The sequence below is a fragment of the Nannobrachium achirus genome (assembly GCF_963921795.1).
Source record: "Nannobrachium achirus genome assembly, chromosome: 7".
Classification (NCBI taxonomy): domain Eukaryota; kingdom Metazoa; phylum Chordata; class Actinopteri; order Myctophiformes; family Myctophidae; genus Nannobrachium; species Nannobrachium achirus.
Genome location: NC_137816.1, coordinates 16101545 through 16120506, shown reverse-complemented (window position 1 = coordinate 16120506; position 18962 = coordinate 16101545). Strand labels below are relative to the sequence as shown.

The 18962-nt window shown below is 44.0% G+C and overlaps 1 protein-coding gene across 1 annotated transcript in view; it reads left to right on the top strand.

Annotated features, from left to right (window-relative positions):
* Positions 1-17017, top strand: part of elp4 (elongator acetyltransferase complex subunit 4) — a gene marked incomplete at its 5' end in the record, with an annotated part of 83666 nt that extends 66649 nt beyond the window's left edge. The window contains one exon of the mRNA XM_080729950.1: positions 16503-17017. Within this exon, the coding sequence (XP_080586076.1) occupies positions 16503-16631 (129 nt within the window). The 3' untranslated portion in view covers positions 16632-17017. The remainder of the gene's footprint in view (positions 1-16502) is intronic.
* Between the last annotated feature and the right edge of the window lie 1945 nt (positions 17018-18962).

Sequence of the window (18962 nt, the reverse complement as noted above, 5' to 3'; positions counted from 1 at the left end):
CTGGCAGGCTGCCCATTTCCCAGCAAAATGCCTAACTCGGCATCAGGGAAAATGAAGAAGCTGATAGTCACATTTGGAATGCCTCCCAACGTTGTTATTCAGCTCCATAATCTCCTGTATTTTGTATCCGCTTTGTCTTTTATTTTTTATGTTTGTTGAGATGGCACAGTTGGACTATAATTGTGCAATTTTTTTCCTTCATGGAATCAATCCGAGATTTCGGGGGGAATTAATTGTATTATATTTTTATCCACCAAAAAGTACCTAAGATGATGACATACGTAGGCTTCACTTACCATGAATCATCACTGATTAGTTGTTTCTTAGGCAATGACTCCTTTCAATATATTTTCAAGGAGCCATTGCCAGAACCAACTTTTGGTTCATTCGTGGCCACCAAAAGTTGTCCAACTCAAATCTATATTTCTCAGAAAACTCACAGAAACATCTAGCACATTGGTCAGCATAAATACAGGAATGCCAGCAAAATATTGCACAGCTAGTTCTAGGCTCAAAGTGAGATAGACAAAGACTTAATTTTATTTACTTTAAGTTTTGTGGTCCAGCTTTACAGAGATCATATTTTCTTGTTAGGTAATCACCATGGAAACTTGTTACCTGCAGATACAACACACACACACACACACACACACACACACACACACACACACACACACACACACACACACACACACACACACACACACACACACACACACACACACACACACACACAGCACTTCAAAATGAACCTCTGCTTTGACACTGATGACCCCCTGAGCTCCAATGACATCTGAATCAGACAAAATGGCTTCCTGTGTGTTGAACACATGCGTACCTTCTCATGGATGGTATTATTTGTCTCTTCACTTTTGATGGAGTATAGCTATGTCCTTTGGAGTTCTGCACGTTAACACTACTCACTTGTCATTGGTTGTATCATTTGTGACATATTCACCACACTAGCCAAACTGTTGGCCCGTATCAAAATATTTGTCAACTAACTTTTGGCAACAGTTGCAGGGGAAATAATTGTGTGCAAATAACTAGAACATAGAGCCATCACGAATGACTAATGATTAATGAATCAATTAGAGCTATTGTAGTACACAAGTGTCACTTTTTTAACTTTAAATCAGAGTTTATTCATACAAATCCTGTAAAAGCTTAAAGGAAAATTCTAGAATAAAACATAACCCCCCATTAATCTGCCGTTTGCCATGAGTGTACATACCTGATGTGATGGATTTCTGTTATTGTTGCCCCCATTCAAAGATCACAGGACTCACCGCGAGCCCTCTCCACAGCAAAAACGGGACTAAATATTAGTCCTGCTAAATCGCTAATTTTCACCGCTCCAAAGGCACTTTTTTTTTCATAAATCTTGTATTTATAGTTCCAAGTGACGCAGTATTCCATTGTTTTATCCCGACTTGATTCCTCGGAGGATAATGACGGCTGTTTACATTCCCAGTAGCACTCAGAGAAGAAGAATGAAGTCTCGCCGGAATATATTGCATCTTTTGAAAAAAGAACACTTGGACTATCTTTTGGGGGACCGATCGCCAAGAACCGCTTTTTTCCACGACGACACTGGGCCACGATGGTTGGCCGCGGTTAGAATTGTGTGTGAAAGTAAACATACTGACCGCCATTACAACATCCTGAATTTCCACAACATGGACACGATCGTCGCTTCCGGGGTTCTTGTAAATGATTAGCCAAATAATGTAATTTTAATGTAATGATCATCAGGTATATATGATTATACTTGGAGGAAGTCTACAGAAAGTGTTAGAATTGTGTTTTTTTGTGGCCACACCCACCTGCTCATTAGGTATGACTGGTTGTCAGGTGGGTGGTGACCCAGCTGAAGTTAACCACACCCACAGCTGCAGTTGAATGGTAAAAAGGGGAGGGGATGATATTATGGTGTCATTATATCAGTGTATTTTAACTAGGGCTTTTGACTCAGAGGCTTTCAGCTTTCAGGAAGTAACCAAAAATACACAGGGAAGACATATTTGCACATTATAAACACACCTGGGGGTCTATTCGAGTCATTTAAACTCCATAGACACATACAAAACAGAAAAAGTACAAAACTGTGGCACCACCTCTTTAAGCCCATATCTGGGAATGCCCATATATGGACATATTCTGTCAGTCTCATGATGATAACCAGTGTGGTTGTTGTGAGGCGAGACACACTTACAAATGAATTCCGTCATTATCCCTTTATGCCCATATAATGAGGTCCCTGATGTCATCAATAAGCCCATATCTGGAAATGCCCATATAGGGACATATTGTGTCAGTCTCTGTTGTTTCAGCGCGACGTCGCTTCTCACCCTTAGGGTGCCATACTGGTGTATTACTTGCTAAATTGATTCAAATTTGTAGTAATGCCTACAACTATTTTTTTGTTGATTGATTTTTTTGACATACAGGGAAAAGGCTCACTCTTCTTGAATTGTTATATTGTGTATGCACATTGGATTAAAACAAGTCTCTGTAGTGCCAACTCTTGTAGGTGTCACTTACAGGGAGGGGAGCCCATGTTTTAGTGCTGTCCGTCTGAATTCTATCTTTGGTAAGCATTTCCCCCCAGGCCCTGGCTCAGTGTTTTAATAGCCATACTAATGTTTCACAATTAACACGCCAGCCAGTGTTGCTAGCTGTAGGTTAGATAATGGCTGGTGTGTTTCAGGCAAAATTAGAAACCACACAAAACCAGAATCACCACCATGGTACTTTCACTTCCTAGGGGTTATGGGGAACGTGGAAGGTGGGGATCTTTTGACAGAGCAACCAAGGTGATGTCTCATTGCCTTTGACATCTCGAACACCCTAAAGGTGGCTGTGTCCACCATCTACCCAGGATGCACCTCACCTAAGCTGCGGCTAAATTTACACAACCAGCAGCCCACAGGGACAGTGCTGGGGAGGAGGAGATGAAGCGGTGGGGTGGCACGCATTGAAATAGAGAGTGTGTGGGGTCAAATGAGTGTTAATTAAAGGACCAGGTCACCTCTGCGACAACCAGATCTTATTTTATTGTTGTGTGGGACACGATCAACACAATCCTGAATATTTTTTTGTGTTCAATCTGTGTTTTTAGATATGTTAGTATTTCAGCATGCTACAACTGGTCATATGATGCATTTTGCACCATATGACCAGTTGTAGCATGCTGAAATCGGCTGAAATACTAAAATATCTAAAAACCTAGATTGAACACAAAAAATAACTCAGGATTGTGTTGATCGTGTCCCACACAACAATAAAATAAGATCTGGTTGTCGCAGAGGTGACCTGGTCCTTTAATGTACGAATGTAACCAAATGGACCTACACTCTCTGAGTTACAAAAGGATAAATGAACACTGAAGATTTTATTGTGTACAGGGTTCTAAAGGTCTGTCCACGCCAAGAATGAAAATGAATGATTTGACCATCCACATTGATAAACAATAATGTATAGGGTGATGACATGCACAGAAAACTAGTACCATTTTTTGTATAACTGTCTACTCTCTGAGTTACAAAAGGATAAATGAACACTGAAGATTTTATTGTGTACAGGGTTCTAAAGGGCTGTCCACGCCAAGAATGAAAATGAATGATTTGACCATCCACATTGATAAATATAATGTAAAGGGTGATGACATGCACAGAAAACTAGTACCATTTCTTTTATAACTGTCTTTATTGTAGATTGCACTTTTATAACAAACATAAATACAAAAACTAGTACCATTTTTACATTTTCTTCATATTGGTGCCTCCCAGCTCAGCAAATTGGCTAGTGCTCCTGGGCTCTCGTCTAACAATATATGGATAGTCTTGCCCAGATTATTAATGATTAATTATAAAGAGGAGATATGGTTGTCATTAGCCTACTTGATGTGATGCTCCATAGCCTGCCAACCAGTGTAAGCTACTTGGTCTCCTCAATCATCATGATGAATGTGAGTGATCTGTTGAACATGACCACCTGTAAATTCTGATGGATTTTGATTGGCTGCCAGTGTCTGTCATTCATCAAATTGCCCTGAAAGAGAAAATTCAACACTGATTGGCCAGACACTGTTCAGATAATCATGCGGCTGTGGTCTCAACACCACTCTATATTATTATGCATGATAAACATTTGACTGTATTATTTAACTTAACATTAGCTACAAGCAATAAACAACATGGATTTCAATACACCTTTAAACCTTTTGCATGGAGCGGCAGTGGCTCAGGGGTAGAGAGGCCGGTAGAGCGGCTGGATGGTAACCGTGAGGTTCCTAGTTCGATACCAGGCTCCCCCAGAGTTAGTGTTGAAGTGTCCTTGAGCAAGACATTGCTCCCGATGTGCAGGTTGGTGCCTTGCACGGTTTCCTCTGCCGCCAGGTGTATGAATGGGTGAATGTAATGCACAATCTATGTAAAGTGCTTTGGATAAAAAGCACTATATAAATTCACCATGTAGTCCCAGAAGGTGGAATACCTGTTTCCTGTTCCCTTCCACTGTCCATAGCTTTATTTGGTTGGCTCGACAACCGCTTTGAACGGGAAACATAAATGACACCTTTATTTGTGTGAAGCTCTGGAAAATGCAGTGGAACAGGAAACGGGTATATGAGCTTCTGGAAACCCAGGACTACAGCCATGCACAGAGCCTGTCTGGGTTGGTACTCATGTCTGCATCATTACTACAGCTCCTCCCATGGAGATTGTGATCGTGCCGTTTTCTATTTAAAGAGCATTATCTGAAAGTGTGAATAAATACTGCTTAAAAATGTTCATCCTTGGTAAGTGGCCATGGAATAAGTGGGATTATCAACTGCGAACCGTTCTGTTATTGAAGGATAACGAAAAAATGCACTCTGTGGAGGCAAACCCTCCTCTTCTCATCTGGGATTGCATTATTTTTCAATAACCGCACAGCTGAGAGTTAACTATCCCTTCATTCCAAATAGCAGTTACTTGTTTACTACCCCAAAAATAGAATGTACATTCTTTTTTTTCTTCTTTTTTTTTTGCCTTGAAACGTTGGCAGTAGTCTTAAACATTTTTTTCATTGAAACTATTTTATTCGAATTTTTGTCTAGAATCATCTCATCTTGCATAGTGAATTTTTGAGCGGTGGTCACACCGTCTCCATAGCGTGGCCGTGTGTGTATCCGTCTATGTATGTGGGTGGGTGGGTGGGTGGGTGAGTGGGTCCGTATGTAGCCTACGTACCCCTGGTGACCAGAGAGGTGCTGTTGAGTCTAGTCTGCCCTGAGCATCAACTGCAATACCAGTGGTGGCCTGAGTGACATGGATGGATGGATGGCTCCCCCCCCCCCCCCCCATATATATATATATTTTTTTTTTATTATTTTTTTTTTTATATTTTTTTAATATTTTTTATTATAATTATTATTATTATTATATATTTGTTTTGCTGTTGCGCAGCCTCCACGACCACCGCTCAGTTCACACGGGTGTGATTTTTTCATACCGCGTTGCCGTTGCCACATTCAATATCGTATTCAGATCATATTCAAGGTTTACCCTGGTAAACTGAAGATTCACTACTTTTTTCCCCCATTTTTCTTTTCCTAAGAAAGAAGCTGCATATATTCAAGCTGTCAAGACGGACAGTCGAATAGGACGGTAACAATTCTTGATGCTCCCCCAGTGGCAGAGTTCAGGCTGTTTGCCTGTGGGCCGAACGGCCCAGTGAATGGCCTTAGAGGCTCTAGGCTGGTCTATGTGTGGCCCGGCTGGTCCAAGTCAGCAGTAATGACTGGCTTTGGCCGGCATGCCTGTTAGTGTGAATGGGGTTACTCCGGGCAACACCTTTTCAGCTGGGTCCTATGAAGTCCCCAGTATGGTGGTCTTTGTCCACACAAGGGCTGTCCTCTCAGCAAAAAAGGGCTCCTTTTTTGTGAGGACTATCAGCCTAGTGATGGATTATACCCAGCCCCTTTTATGCATTTGGGCCATCAAACGGACACGGACGCAAAGGCGAACGAACGCACGCATACACAAGCACACACACACGCACGCGCACACACACGTGCGCGCACACACACACACGCACACTCACTCACAAACACACTGGACCATATGTCATAAACAATTAAGATGCACACACACACATGCCTCTCTTTGGCACACAATAAATATCATATTCATTATCACACACTTTCGCACTGTGTGACCCACAGTCCCCCGGACATCACTCCAACTCAAAGATCTACTCTAAGGAATCTGTATTGTCCTCCTCTGTTCACCGCCACATCAAACAACCCTCTCTGTCCATCTCCTTTACCTCCCACATCTCTCCCATTTACCCTCATCCCTTTCACTTGTCTAGCTCTGAACCCTCCTCTTGTCTCCTGCAAGTAAGGCCTTTTTGAGTGGTGGTCACACCGTCTCCATAGCATGGCTGTGTGTGTATCCGTGTATGTATGTATGTGTGTGTGTCTGTCTGTCTGTCTGTCTGTATGTATGTAGCCTGAGTCTGTATGTAGCCTGCAATACCTTTTCTGACCACACATGTTAAGGGAGGGGCGCTGTTGTTCAGGCCAGGCACACACACACACACACACACACACACACGCACACACACACACACACACACACACACACACACACACACACACACACACACGCAGCCTCCACCGCTCAGTTCACACAAGTGTGATTTTTTACTTGGTTGCACGCTGGTATCGCACACCTAAAATAGCAGATCTACAAACTTACTATGCATTGTGCTGTGACACGTTGTGAGCTTGTAGATCCGCGCCTACTGTATTTTAGGTGTGCAACACAATGCGCAAAGTAACTAAGTTTAAATCAGGCTTAAACAATTTAGGAAAACCCTGGATCGAGACCATCCAAGATGTACGTAGAAGTCTGGACTGAGCTCACGCTGATCACGGGTCTAATTTGACATTTTCAGTACTGGCTCTTTGCTCTGATTCCAAGATAATGTACTTGCAGTATGAGTATCCAGTGCCTTACTCGTCCCAGTACCAGTACTGAGCCATTGCAAAGCATTTGCTTTGCATTAGTGTTTAGACACGCTGACCCACCTACCTCTGTCCTATCTTTTTCTTTTCCCCTCTGCTATTGTGTAAACAGTTTAAATGCCTGCTGCCCTGCTGGGTTCCCCTCGTGGCACTGAGCGGACAGACAGAAAGACAGACAGCTACTTTGATCTCTCTTCACCGGGCGAAGCACGGTGAAAGTCGCACCACAGAGTACATTAGCAGTCAGCAGGTGTGTGTGTGTGTGTGTGTGGGGAGTGGGCGGGGGTCCGCTGTCCCGCTGGTGACAGCAGCCCCGATATCATCTAATAAAAGCAACTAAATATTTCAAATGACAGATAATGTTCTTCCCTTCAGCCCCCCCACTCTCCGCAGTCGTGGGACTCATGCTAGTGAACCAGTAGTACAATGACAGACAATAACAGATCCCACCCCCTCCATCACCCACCACACTCCCAAGGGGTCAGCCCCTTACCCAGGCTGACACGGTAACCTCCAGACGACCTTTCGCTATGCCAAATGTTGTGCCTGTAAACTGTGTGAACCCAGTCAGAGAGGAGAAGTGAGGGGGAAGACCGAAATGGAAAGGGTTAAAAGGAGGGGAGGGCTGCATTTTTAGGGAGGCAAGCTCCCGTGTACTGATGTTGTAAATGTCCTTTTGTGACACAGCTCTGTGTGTGTGTGCGTTTGTGGTGGGCGTTTTCCAGAGCAAATGCAATGGGGGGAAAGTGTAAATATTGCATGATAAAATATCATTGGAAATGTTCTTTTATGCATGATGACGGATGCTGGACAGTAAGAGTGTGTGTTGAGGAGACAGTTAGTAGGACAGGGTCCCCATGGTCATGAAATTCCTGGAAATATTTTGAAATTAGAAAACACATTGTCCAGCCCTGGAAAAGGTTTGGAATTTATCAAGGGCCCTGGTATTTATCAAGGGTCATGTAAAAATATTTGGCTATATGCATTGCTTTTGGCTATTGATTTTGTTAATAGAAAACATTTTCCAAAACATGTATAACATTACACAAAGTATGTAACATAAGTCGTTCTTAGCCGTACGTGATAAAAAAGAACAAATCTACAAATCTACAACTCACAACGTGCTGCAGCCTGATCCTATGCCCTAGGATAGGTGGTTTAGCAAAAGATTCGGTATGAAATTTGGAATGGAATTATACCATTCTGTATTCTACACTGCCTGTCTTTGGGCAATGCACATAGGAGTAAGAGACTCGTTATTGTGCTGAATGATTGTTATATAGGCCTGGAAATTGGGTTAAATATTCTGGAAAGGTTTTGGAAATTGGTAAAAATGTGTGGGAACCCTGGTTGGAGAATCCTGTCTAGACATTGTCTAGGGCTACAGTTGATTTCTAAATACTACTTGGGATGTGGTGCGGTCAGTTTTATCACAGGCATGAACACACATAGTTTATCTAAACACTTTTTATCTGAGAAGTAACAAGCTAAAATGTTTGAGGTTTTCTGTATTGTGGAAGTATATCGACTTGCCCAGCTGTAGCTGATGGCAAGCTGTGCTTTTTATTTTGTATTTTTAGACCATAAAGATACGGTTTAAGGATATTTTCTCACACCAGAGTGTGATGAGTGTAAACAGGGCATCTATGTTGCGCTGGAAAAATGTGCTCTTACCAGAAGTGTCAGGGGTGTTTTAACCCTGAGAATATTATACCCGAGTCATGGTTTGAGGGGTAGAATGTGTGTTTGAGGGGTTGAGGGCATGTGAGGTGCCCCAGATACGCTGTCATAACCCATGCAGCCGCGCTGGTTGCAGAGGCCCTATCGGTAGTGAAGGCAACACTTATGCATGTTTGTACTCTCTACGCCCTCTACGCCTCCCCCCTCTCTCCCCGGGCACCGTGATGTCACTCCAGGGACTGACCAGCACTCTCTGGCTGTGCCCGAGTCCATAACACCAACTACCCCCCACCACACACACACACACACAAGTGTAGTGTGGTCAACATGCTCTCAACCCCTTACCCAACAATGCCCATGGTCCAAACCAACAGTGCCCTCCAAAAAGAAACAAAACCAAACTGAAAAGACTAAATGCAAAACGGCCCCCTGCACCGTCGTCCCTGTCGAAGCTCTTGACAGTCCTGAGCAGAAGCCCCCTTAGGAAGGTTCACTAGAAGATGATGATAATAAGCCCAGCTGTGTTGTACAGTACTACGTACAGCACAGGACAGTTTGCTTAAGCCCGATTTATACTTTGTGGTACGATGGCGGCGCGCACCGGAAAATAGCTGATCTGTAACCTCACAACGCATTGCAGATGCGACGCGTTGGGAGCATATAGATCTGCTGTTTTTGGCCGCACGGCGCCGTCGTACGCCGAAACATAAATTAGGCATTATCCAGAAGCTGAGCTCTGTGATTCTCATGAGCTTTATGTTTAGTAACATGACAGATGCTATCAAATGCTGTTTCACGTCAGTCTCTGGAGCGTGAAGGGTAAGTGAGGTGCTAGCCGTTCAGGAGAAAAAAATAACATTCCATTTGGTATTAAAATAATTGTATGAAATATTGTCAGCTAATCAATTTCCCGTTGGGACATGCTCATTTTAATCAAATTCTGTAGGTTATTAGTCCCTTCCTATTCTTTCACTGTTTGGAAATATAATTACTCTTAGAATGCTTACTCATCCCTCTCCCGCCTGCCTGGTCTGTCAGATGCATTAGCCGTGAAGCAGAAGAATTGTGGAGCCCGTGCCTCTTTCTGTCTGTCTGCATTCATCGGACTGTTTGTCTGCTTGCTTCTGAGATTATCCTGGTTCAGACGGCAGGTGACATGGTGAGCAGGTGACCATCACCCAATTACCAAGGAGAAACATGAGATGAGGCCCAGATTTGCCCATTAGCCTACTTTCTGCAGTTCTTTCTCTTAATCTCTCTCTCTCTCTCCCTGCCTCTTCTGTTTCTGTTTCTCACTTACCACAAACAAACACACACACACAGTTTACTTATGCATAATCTTCAAAACAATCGAACAGGACAATTATGAAAGGATACAGCAGAACTGCATCAAGAGAAAATGCGTATGAGAGACACATACCATTCTGTATTCTACAATTTCCTAGAGCAGAGGGGATGAAAAGCTCTCCTGAGTCTGCAGGTTATTCTGAGGGCAAGGCCGGGGATCGTGTTGCACTCTCTTTTGTAACCACAAAAGAAGAGGAAGGTAGAGCTTCTCGTCAGCCTTTGTTAGGTGCAGGTGGGCTAGAATTACCAAAAGTGATGGGATTTATGCTGTGCCGTTTCTGCATTTTGTTATAGGCAGGGGAGCGGAAGTATTCTCTGAAATTGCTAGCGTAAATGTGACGTTAGTTTGCCCCCAGAATAGAAAAGAACATCACCTCATTATGTGGGCTTTTGGGTTTGCTGAAGTTAAGACTGGAACCTTCAGCAAATTATTTCCCACACAATGCATGGTAACTTTATAGGTGCGAGGGATTACGGTATTGGGCGGTGATTTGGCGTGGTTCTAGTGACTGTATAGTTCAGCAAGTCTGGGAAATTTCAACCCATTTCAGCCAGGAAATGTTCTCTTACCATTTTGACCCTTGTCCTGTGGTAAAAATGGGATTGGAAATGGAGGACATTGGACTGGTGTCATGGCCAGACATTAGTTTACAGTGGCTGCACTGCAGCTCGGCCGCTCCAGAAAATGGAATCTGCGGGAGATGCTGCTTCTAATGTGACCACTGTCTATGAATACTGCCATACAGTATATAGAGCCATCCATCCATCTATACTGTGGTGAAGTGAGAGATTGCGTATTTTCATATACTCCCGCAACCGTCGGATTTTGTGAATTATTTATTCATGCATGTCAGCAGATGGCGAGATTGCTCGGTTGTGATTCTCCTTGTGGTTGTAGTGATATCAACTTAATTGACACCATGTTGTTTGTCGTATATCACTGACTTAATGGAGCTTATGTGCGAGCAGAATTTCTACAATGATTGTGTTAAGTAGGTGTTTATGGTAAACATCGTGTCAGTTCCCTGAGCATGTTCCGACATCGGCTAATCTGATTGGAACAGCCAGACCAATCATCATGTGTTCCAACAGGGTGTTGGGTTTCCCAGAGTTCTAAGCTGTGTACAGTGACACGGGCCTTTTGAAAGTGTGGCTAAAACTCTATGGAAGAAATGACTCGTTAAATTAGCGCTTAATACTCTAGTAGTCATTAGCAAGCCGTTACCACCAGTGGAATGCCTTTGATGGGTGTTGGATTCTGCGACTGGGATCCCTCTGTGTTCGATTTGGGGAAATTAGGTTTGTTTGTTTCATAATATATATATATATATATATATATATATATATATATATATATACTTAATTGTACATCATGCAATGCATTGTATCGCAATGTGTTGTAATGTGTGAGCTTGTAGATCTGCAGAATTTTCACTAAAGGTTCCTATATTCAAAAAGAAATTGCCTATTTTTGACGAATGCTCACCAAAATGACATGCCCAAATTGCCCAGGATTGGGGCGATAGGGTTCATATAGGGAATATGAAGTTGGAACACAGTTTAACAAAAAACTGTGGAATTCATCAACTTTTGTCATCAACGCTGTGTCAAATGAACTCTCACGTCCATACACGTAACGGCTGCTGTAAGTGGAGGTTGTGAGTCTTATAGACCAACGTCAAGCAGCATATCCCATAAGTCTTTAGAGTTGAGTAGTAAACCGAGGGGTTTTGTCCATTGTGGGGTGATATTACTAACCCTCTTATGCAAAGCTAGTCTGTGGGCCGGGCCCGAGGGCTCATTTCAAGTGCTTAGCCCTCGTTTGGGGCTTTGTCACCCCTCACCCTGTTTCCAGCATGGCCTCAGCCCCTCTAGCTGTGGAGCACAGCTGAACCACAGACCTTTAGCCCTTCCTGCCACAAGGGAGCGAACACCAACATCACAGTTCCAACACACTTAAGGCATGTTTTCACTACAGTTCCGGAATTTTTCCTGCAAAATAATTAGCATAATCTTTTTCAATTTGCCGCGAGTTTTGTTTTTTGGGTGTTTTCACATGAGCAAAAATGCTGGCATCGCCATAAAATACATCGTTTTCACTACTAAACCGTCACGGAATGAAAATCCGTGTTGCCAGACTTTGCGAGAGAAATAAGCAACCAGGTGTACGAAAATAAGCCCCAAAAAGTGATATTATCTAGGCCACAAAAGCAATTTAAAACTATAAGCATCGCCACATCAGCTACTTGACAATTACCGATCTAAAAGATCACAACAAATAAAAAGCAGCCAGAACGATCAATACATACAAGCAACTTTACGGAAATCAAGACCATAGTCGCTTATAATTAGCAAACATGGCAATCAGTGCTTAACACACCGTCTGCGTCTGGACGCTTGGTCGCTTGCTAAAGCAGCAGCGAGTCACGTCTGTTCGTCTCTCCTTTTCTCTCTCACCAATGGATTTAACAAGTTACAAGAAATATTCTTCATGAAACAACACATGTGAACCTTGAAAGGATCGCTTATGCAACGTGTTGCACATGTGGGATTGTGGGCTTGTTTTTTTTTCTTCACGCGTCACCGATGGATGCTGGTCATCCACTCGCTCGCTGCTCAGTAAAACACTTTACGACGAGAAACTATTAACTAATGAATGATGCCGCTCTTTGAGTTGGTAGCTTCCAACTTTCATCACAGCATAGGCCAAATGAGCGCATTGTGTCTCACTCATACAAAAAATAGGCTATAGCACCGTAAAAAAAGTTGGTAAAGATTCCAGCTTTTATCACATTACGAGCGCATCGCGCTCCTGTCTCCAGAGCGGACTTGTATCAAAACCCACACAGCTTAATTACAAATAGGCTATAGAATAATTTTGAACCATGCATTGATCTAGCATTAAGCTTGCATTTCTCGACGTCTGTCTTCTGTGTTTGGCTGGCTTAACATTCGAATGCAATATGGATTCTGAAGCTTTCAATCCCAATTACAATGCTTTAACTGTTAATATTGGCTCCTTGCGTGCACCTGCTTGTCCGAAAAAAGTAAAAATCACGGTATGCCGTTTTCACTGTGGGGATATTTCTATTCTGCCGGGACTTTAGGCAAAAATTACTAGGTATTTTCCCGTCACGTTTGGGACACCAAAACTCACGGAAGACAAAATAAGTGGGGGCTATACACACACCGACGCTCTTACCGTTCTGTTCTGTCACGCATGGACTCCAATGACACGCGCACAGACTCACACACTTGCGCGCTCGCATCGTGGGCACATGCGCAGACACCCCACCCCCCATGCACTGCAGCCAATGGTCTTTTTTCCCGCCACCCACTCCTCCTACCACACATCCAGCCCCTTCTCGTAGGTTCTTTTTCCTAACCCCCCAGTAGGTTGCCAGGCAGCAGGGAAAGACTTTATACACACATACACCCCACGATGCCTCTGAGGGCTTTCCGGATGTGCTTGTTTACATCATGGCGTGTGCAGGTCATAGGGACGGACGCACACCCAGAGCCTCTCTGTCTACACAGTCAAATCCTCATTTGTTCATTTAGCTCAGAGAGTGTACAAATGTTACAGGTTATTTTGGTTACATTAGTACACTCTCTGAGTTACAAATTGATAAATGAACACCTGCATCTATTTGCCACACATCCTCCACACATCATATTATTCCGTTATAATACATTCATACATTTAAGATCTGGGTGAAATGCTCTGAATCCTGTGCTTGCCGTTCTTCATTTACTTACAGCTGAATTCAGGTGTGACATCAGTTGTTATGGAGCAGGACTGAAAGCATATGGTGCATGATTCGGCGCAGGCACCAACAAACCACCTACAGACATGGTTTTCTACCTGCTGTTGCTGAATGTTCGGGGATGGCTGCTAGCTGTCACTGGGCCCTCTTTTTTCCCCTCTGTGTGTCAAACTTATCGACTGGCTCTTTCCGCGCCCGCCCTCAAACTTTGATGCCGGCATTGATTGTTCTGGTCTGCCCCCGAACTCAAAGGTTAGGAGAGTTGAGCTGCACTTCTGGATTGGTTTGACCTTCGCTCTGCACATGCTCAGTGGGCTCCCGGAGCCCAGAGCCAAGCAGGCGCTCGGTAGCCAGGCCCATGAGTGCGTGACAGCCAGACAACGGTGTGATGTCTTCACCCACTGAGGATGATGTATATGTGATTGATTTTCCTCCCAGCCTCGCTCCACCATGTTTCCGCTGCAGTGCACTTAGCAGGACCGAGTCCAGGCTTGATCAATGCATTGTTTTTCTTTCTCAATCACACTCGAATGAGCGGTAGACACGAAAGGTTACGCGGGCGAGTTTATGCAGGGGCGGAGGCAGACTTTCTGGAGGCCTTCTCGGGGCCCAACACATGAGTTTGAGTGATTATTAAACCGTTTTCTGTGAGAGCAAAGGAGTCTTTAAAAACGAAATGAGAAAGAGATATCTAAAAATATTCAGCACATTATGCTTTCTTTGTGCAAACGTTTCTAGTGGTTTCATTAGGCATGCGGTTCATTTAACCAACCCTAGCGTCTCTATCCGGAGGTGAAAATGCAGAGAGAAAAAATATCCCCGGCCTCCACCCACCCAAAACGGAAAAAGATCTTCAGGTGCGTGAGCCAAGCATCTATGCACCACCAGTGAGAATAAGCAACATGGAGCAGCAGAAAACAGTGTTTGTGTGCTTATGCTTGCACGTCCTGTAGGTTTAGTGTGTCACAGCCCCGGTCACCTTATCTTACCAACTCTGACATTAAATGATAGGTCCTTGACCACGTCTCAAGGCTTCACCTGCCCCAAGATAATCTTAAGGGCTGCATGACAGCCATCGTCTACTTGCCTGTCTCCAAACACACACAAAGGAAGGAAGGAAGAAAGGAAGAGCGTGAGCACGACTCGCCTCTAACGTGTGAGGAGCCAGAACAGCTCAAACACCAAGACAATGTGGAGACTTTACATGCCTGCAGATGTTTAGACATTGTCTTTGCCTAAAACAATATGTTGCTGCAGTAGGAAGCAGTCCTGTCCACCCTGGGGCTTGGGGGGCTCTGTATAGTCCCACTGAATTATCTCCTTGTAATGATGCTGTTAACCCCTACACCCAAACACCTAGTCATTAGGAGGGTGATAAGTATCTGTAGTAGTAAGGACTCTCTTAAAGCTGTGCGGCTGGAGGCCGTACGGTTGGGGGGAGGGCGGGGAAAGGTTTAATGGGGTGGGGTGGGATTGGGTGTGGAGGTTCGGACCATCAGGTTTCAGATGTCCTCCTGGTAGATTCTTTCAGGGTGAAATTACAGGTTTTAACTAACTCGCGTATACCAGGGGGGTGGTTGTGTTCTCATTTATTCCTCCTACAGACACTCCGCCAGCAGGCTGCTTACCACTATTGTTGTGCACACACTTGACTCTGGAGATCTTCAACCTCCTTTTGACGCACTCAACTCCTCTTCAGTACTTTGTTCGTGGAGTGCCATTGGCCGGTCCTTAGAGGGGGAGAGAGAGGGAGAGCCGGGCAGCCCCTCTAAAGCTTTACAGCAGTTAGCGTGTTAGCGCTGGGGGGGCTTTACGTGAGTGGCCCTCATTAACCTTCTAGCCTCTTTGTGCTCCAAGTTGGCACAGGGCTGCTCCACTGATAAGCTTCGCTAAGGAACAAGTTATTGCGCTAAATCACTTGATTCTAATGACTCCGGTCTAAGCCAACTCTAATCATCTGAGTTACAAATGCCGTTTGCGATCTACACAAACACGAGTGCACGTATTCATATAAGACAGTGGTGCTAAAAGTGGACTCTCTAGGTTCCTTTAGCGGGGACTAAATTGACCCTTACAAGTCTGTAACTCTGACAGTGTACAAATGGAACCAAATGGACCCGTCAGGTTAATGGGAGACCTTCTCAAAGTTTGAGAACCACCCACATAATACACTCAAATGTACATGTCCACATGTGTAGACACACTGTCTATATCCTCAGCCCTTGTACTGCTCTCCCATACATTCATGCCCTATAAACACACATATTTCCCTCCACATAGCACACACACACACACACACACACACACACACACACACACACACACACACACACACACACACACACACACACACATTAAATTCCCCATGAGCTGTAACAGACCTAAAGCTCTCTGAGGCATTTAGCAGCATGCTAGCAGGTCTCTCCCTCACTGCCAGTGCTGAGGGGAGTGCTGAAGCATCTAATGCAATTTCAACTCGACAAGGGCTCTCCGTGAAATGAACATCACTGGAGTGTACCGCCTATGTTGATGTTGTATTTGTTGTCTCCCTTCCATTTGCACTAATGCAATATTCTCTTTTCCCCCTCCCTCCCCTTCCCTGACCCCCACACTACCCCCCCGCCCCCCTTCTCTCTCTCTCTCTCTCTCTCTCTCTCTCTCTCTCTCTCTCTCTCTCTCTCTCTCCACGGTAGAGGCTGCACTTGCCCCCAGACCTGTCAGAGACAGTGAGTCGTGTCAGCAGGGGGGAGCTAGCTGGAGCGGTCATGGCGGGCTCAGCCTGTGGCTCCGGTACTTCCGGCAACAAGCATCTGGACTTCTAGACTAGAGCCCCCGCTCAGTCACTATAGGGGCAGCCGACACCTGGAACTCCGGAGTATTGTCCTCCTGACTGCAGCGACCAGGTTGTTCCCCTCACCTGCGTATTGTCAACCGCAATCACCCTGCCGAGTCGACCACTTCCACCTGCCAACTGTCCCAACCACTGGTTTGCCTGATTTGTACTGGTGTCATATGTCGAAAATAGCTGTTCTACAAACTCATAACGCGCGGTGATGTGACCTGCTGTGAGCTTGTAGTTCGGTTACTTGCGGCACGAGACACTGTCGTACAACAGAAAAATACATTTGGGGCACGAGCAAAATCTCCACAGTACCTCAACTCGAAACAGACATGTTTAACAGGCATTTCAAGTCTCTTCTTTTTAAAGGGAAATGACACTCTGGATCTCTTTCCTACTTAGTAAAATTAGCTCACACAGCCAGCTTTAAGGCCCATTCCCACTGGGCCAGATAACGGATATAAAAAATCTATTTCTCCAGATAAAAAAATCTCTTTCTCCATTCAAGTGGATGGTAAGATACAGATAAAAAAAACATATGTGACAGATATTTTTTTTGTATCTGTATCTTACCATCCACTTGAATGGAGAAAGACATTTTTTTTATCTGGAGAAAGAGATTTTTTTATCTGTTATCTGACCCAGGAATGGGCCTTTACCCTTATTGTCAGTCTAGAGATGTGGCCCTAACCTAAAGTACAGTATACTGTGTGTTCCAGCTTCCAACTCTACAGTTTTCTCAAAAATGTAAAACAAAAAATGTATTCAATCCAATTCAATTCACTCCTGCAGTCGCTATTTCTGTGCAGAGATCAGTTATGCTTCTTACTTTTCAGTGGAATTTCCTTTTAAATGAATGGCAACAAAGATTTAACCTCACTGAAATAGAAGAATTTGCATTTTGTCCTTATTTTTTAATAAACCATGTATATTCTGTAAAAATGTGTTATCCAGGAGTCTAATTGTTGTGACTCCTGCTCGCCCTATTGATGAACATGACATTTTCTTATTTTTTACCTTCATTTAACGAGAGAATAGCAAAGGGAAGCCTCTTTAGGGAGTGCTAATTGATGCAAAATGAGAAAAGGTAATTGAATTAAAGTTAGAAAATGGGACTCCATTTTTAACATACAAAGATATAGCTACTTCTGCCTTAACTATATTATTCTAAACTAAATTATCTCTTTGGATAGTCCAACAAATGTCATTTCATTAATTAAACAAAATATGAAAATGTTTTTTTCTTTTTTCTTTTGTTGTTTCTTTGTTTACTCGGTTACTGCGTGACGTGTGAAACACTAAGGAAAGTAAGCAGTGCAGAATGTGTTATGAACCCCTGATCTCCAGTCTGTCTTGCCGGTTTTCAGGTTGGAAATGAGATCACTCCATCTGACCCCAAGACTGTAGTAGTGAATGACGTCTACCTCCAGTGGGAGGTGAGTGGAAACCAGAGCTGATAGGAATGCAGGCAGAGGGTAGTAGTAGGGGACCTGGATTTGGATGCTGACTTCACAGCTCATCAGGCATGTTTGCTGGATGAGCTGCTCTGCCGTGACACGCCCCAAAAGTACAAATTAGGTCAAACGGTGACAGAGAAATACAGAAAACGTTATGTGAGGAATCAAATATTTCACAGTTCTGTTTGTTCTTGTTTCACCATTGATGTTGGGTCCAATGCAGGGACATGCTGGGCCCCTGATTCAGCCCGGGAAAAAGAGTTGGAGAAGCCCTCATTGCGCGCTATAGAGAGAGATCTCTCTCTAAAACGCTGCTGCTACTCAAAGATTTGCCATTTCAGATCATGACAAGTGACAAGCCAGTGGGCCAATTACAAGTTATATTTCGTCGTCAGGTGGAAACCTTATGTCCAAAACCGTTTGTTTTGTATTTATCATTTTAAAAATGATTTAAACTAGTGAAAACAGCAGATCTACAAGCACACAACGCCTCGCAGTGCGAGGCGTTGTGTGCTTGTAGATCTGCTGTTTTCACTACTTTTGTGCAAAAAGTTAAATTTTTACTTTTGTGCAAACAGTTAAACTTTTTCCTAATGGCTGGCCTGGACCGGCCGGGAATGAACCGGCCGTTCGGGAGTTGTCCCGATTTTCCCAATGGCCAGCACGTCCCTGGTCCAATGTGTTTGCCTGCAAGAACTGGCATCGTTGGTAACCGTCTGCAACGCACGCACGTGCGTGGAAAGGCAAGTGTACAACCTGACAGCTTCATGCATGGTTGGATTCCTCTTATATGTGGTATATGTCTGTGCAAGGAGAGAGCGATGTCACATACAGGTCACTGTTACAGGTGAAAAGAG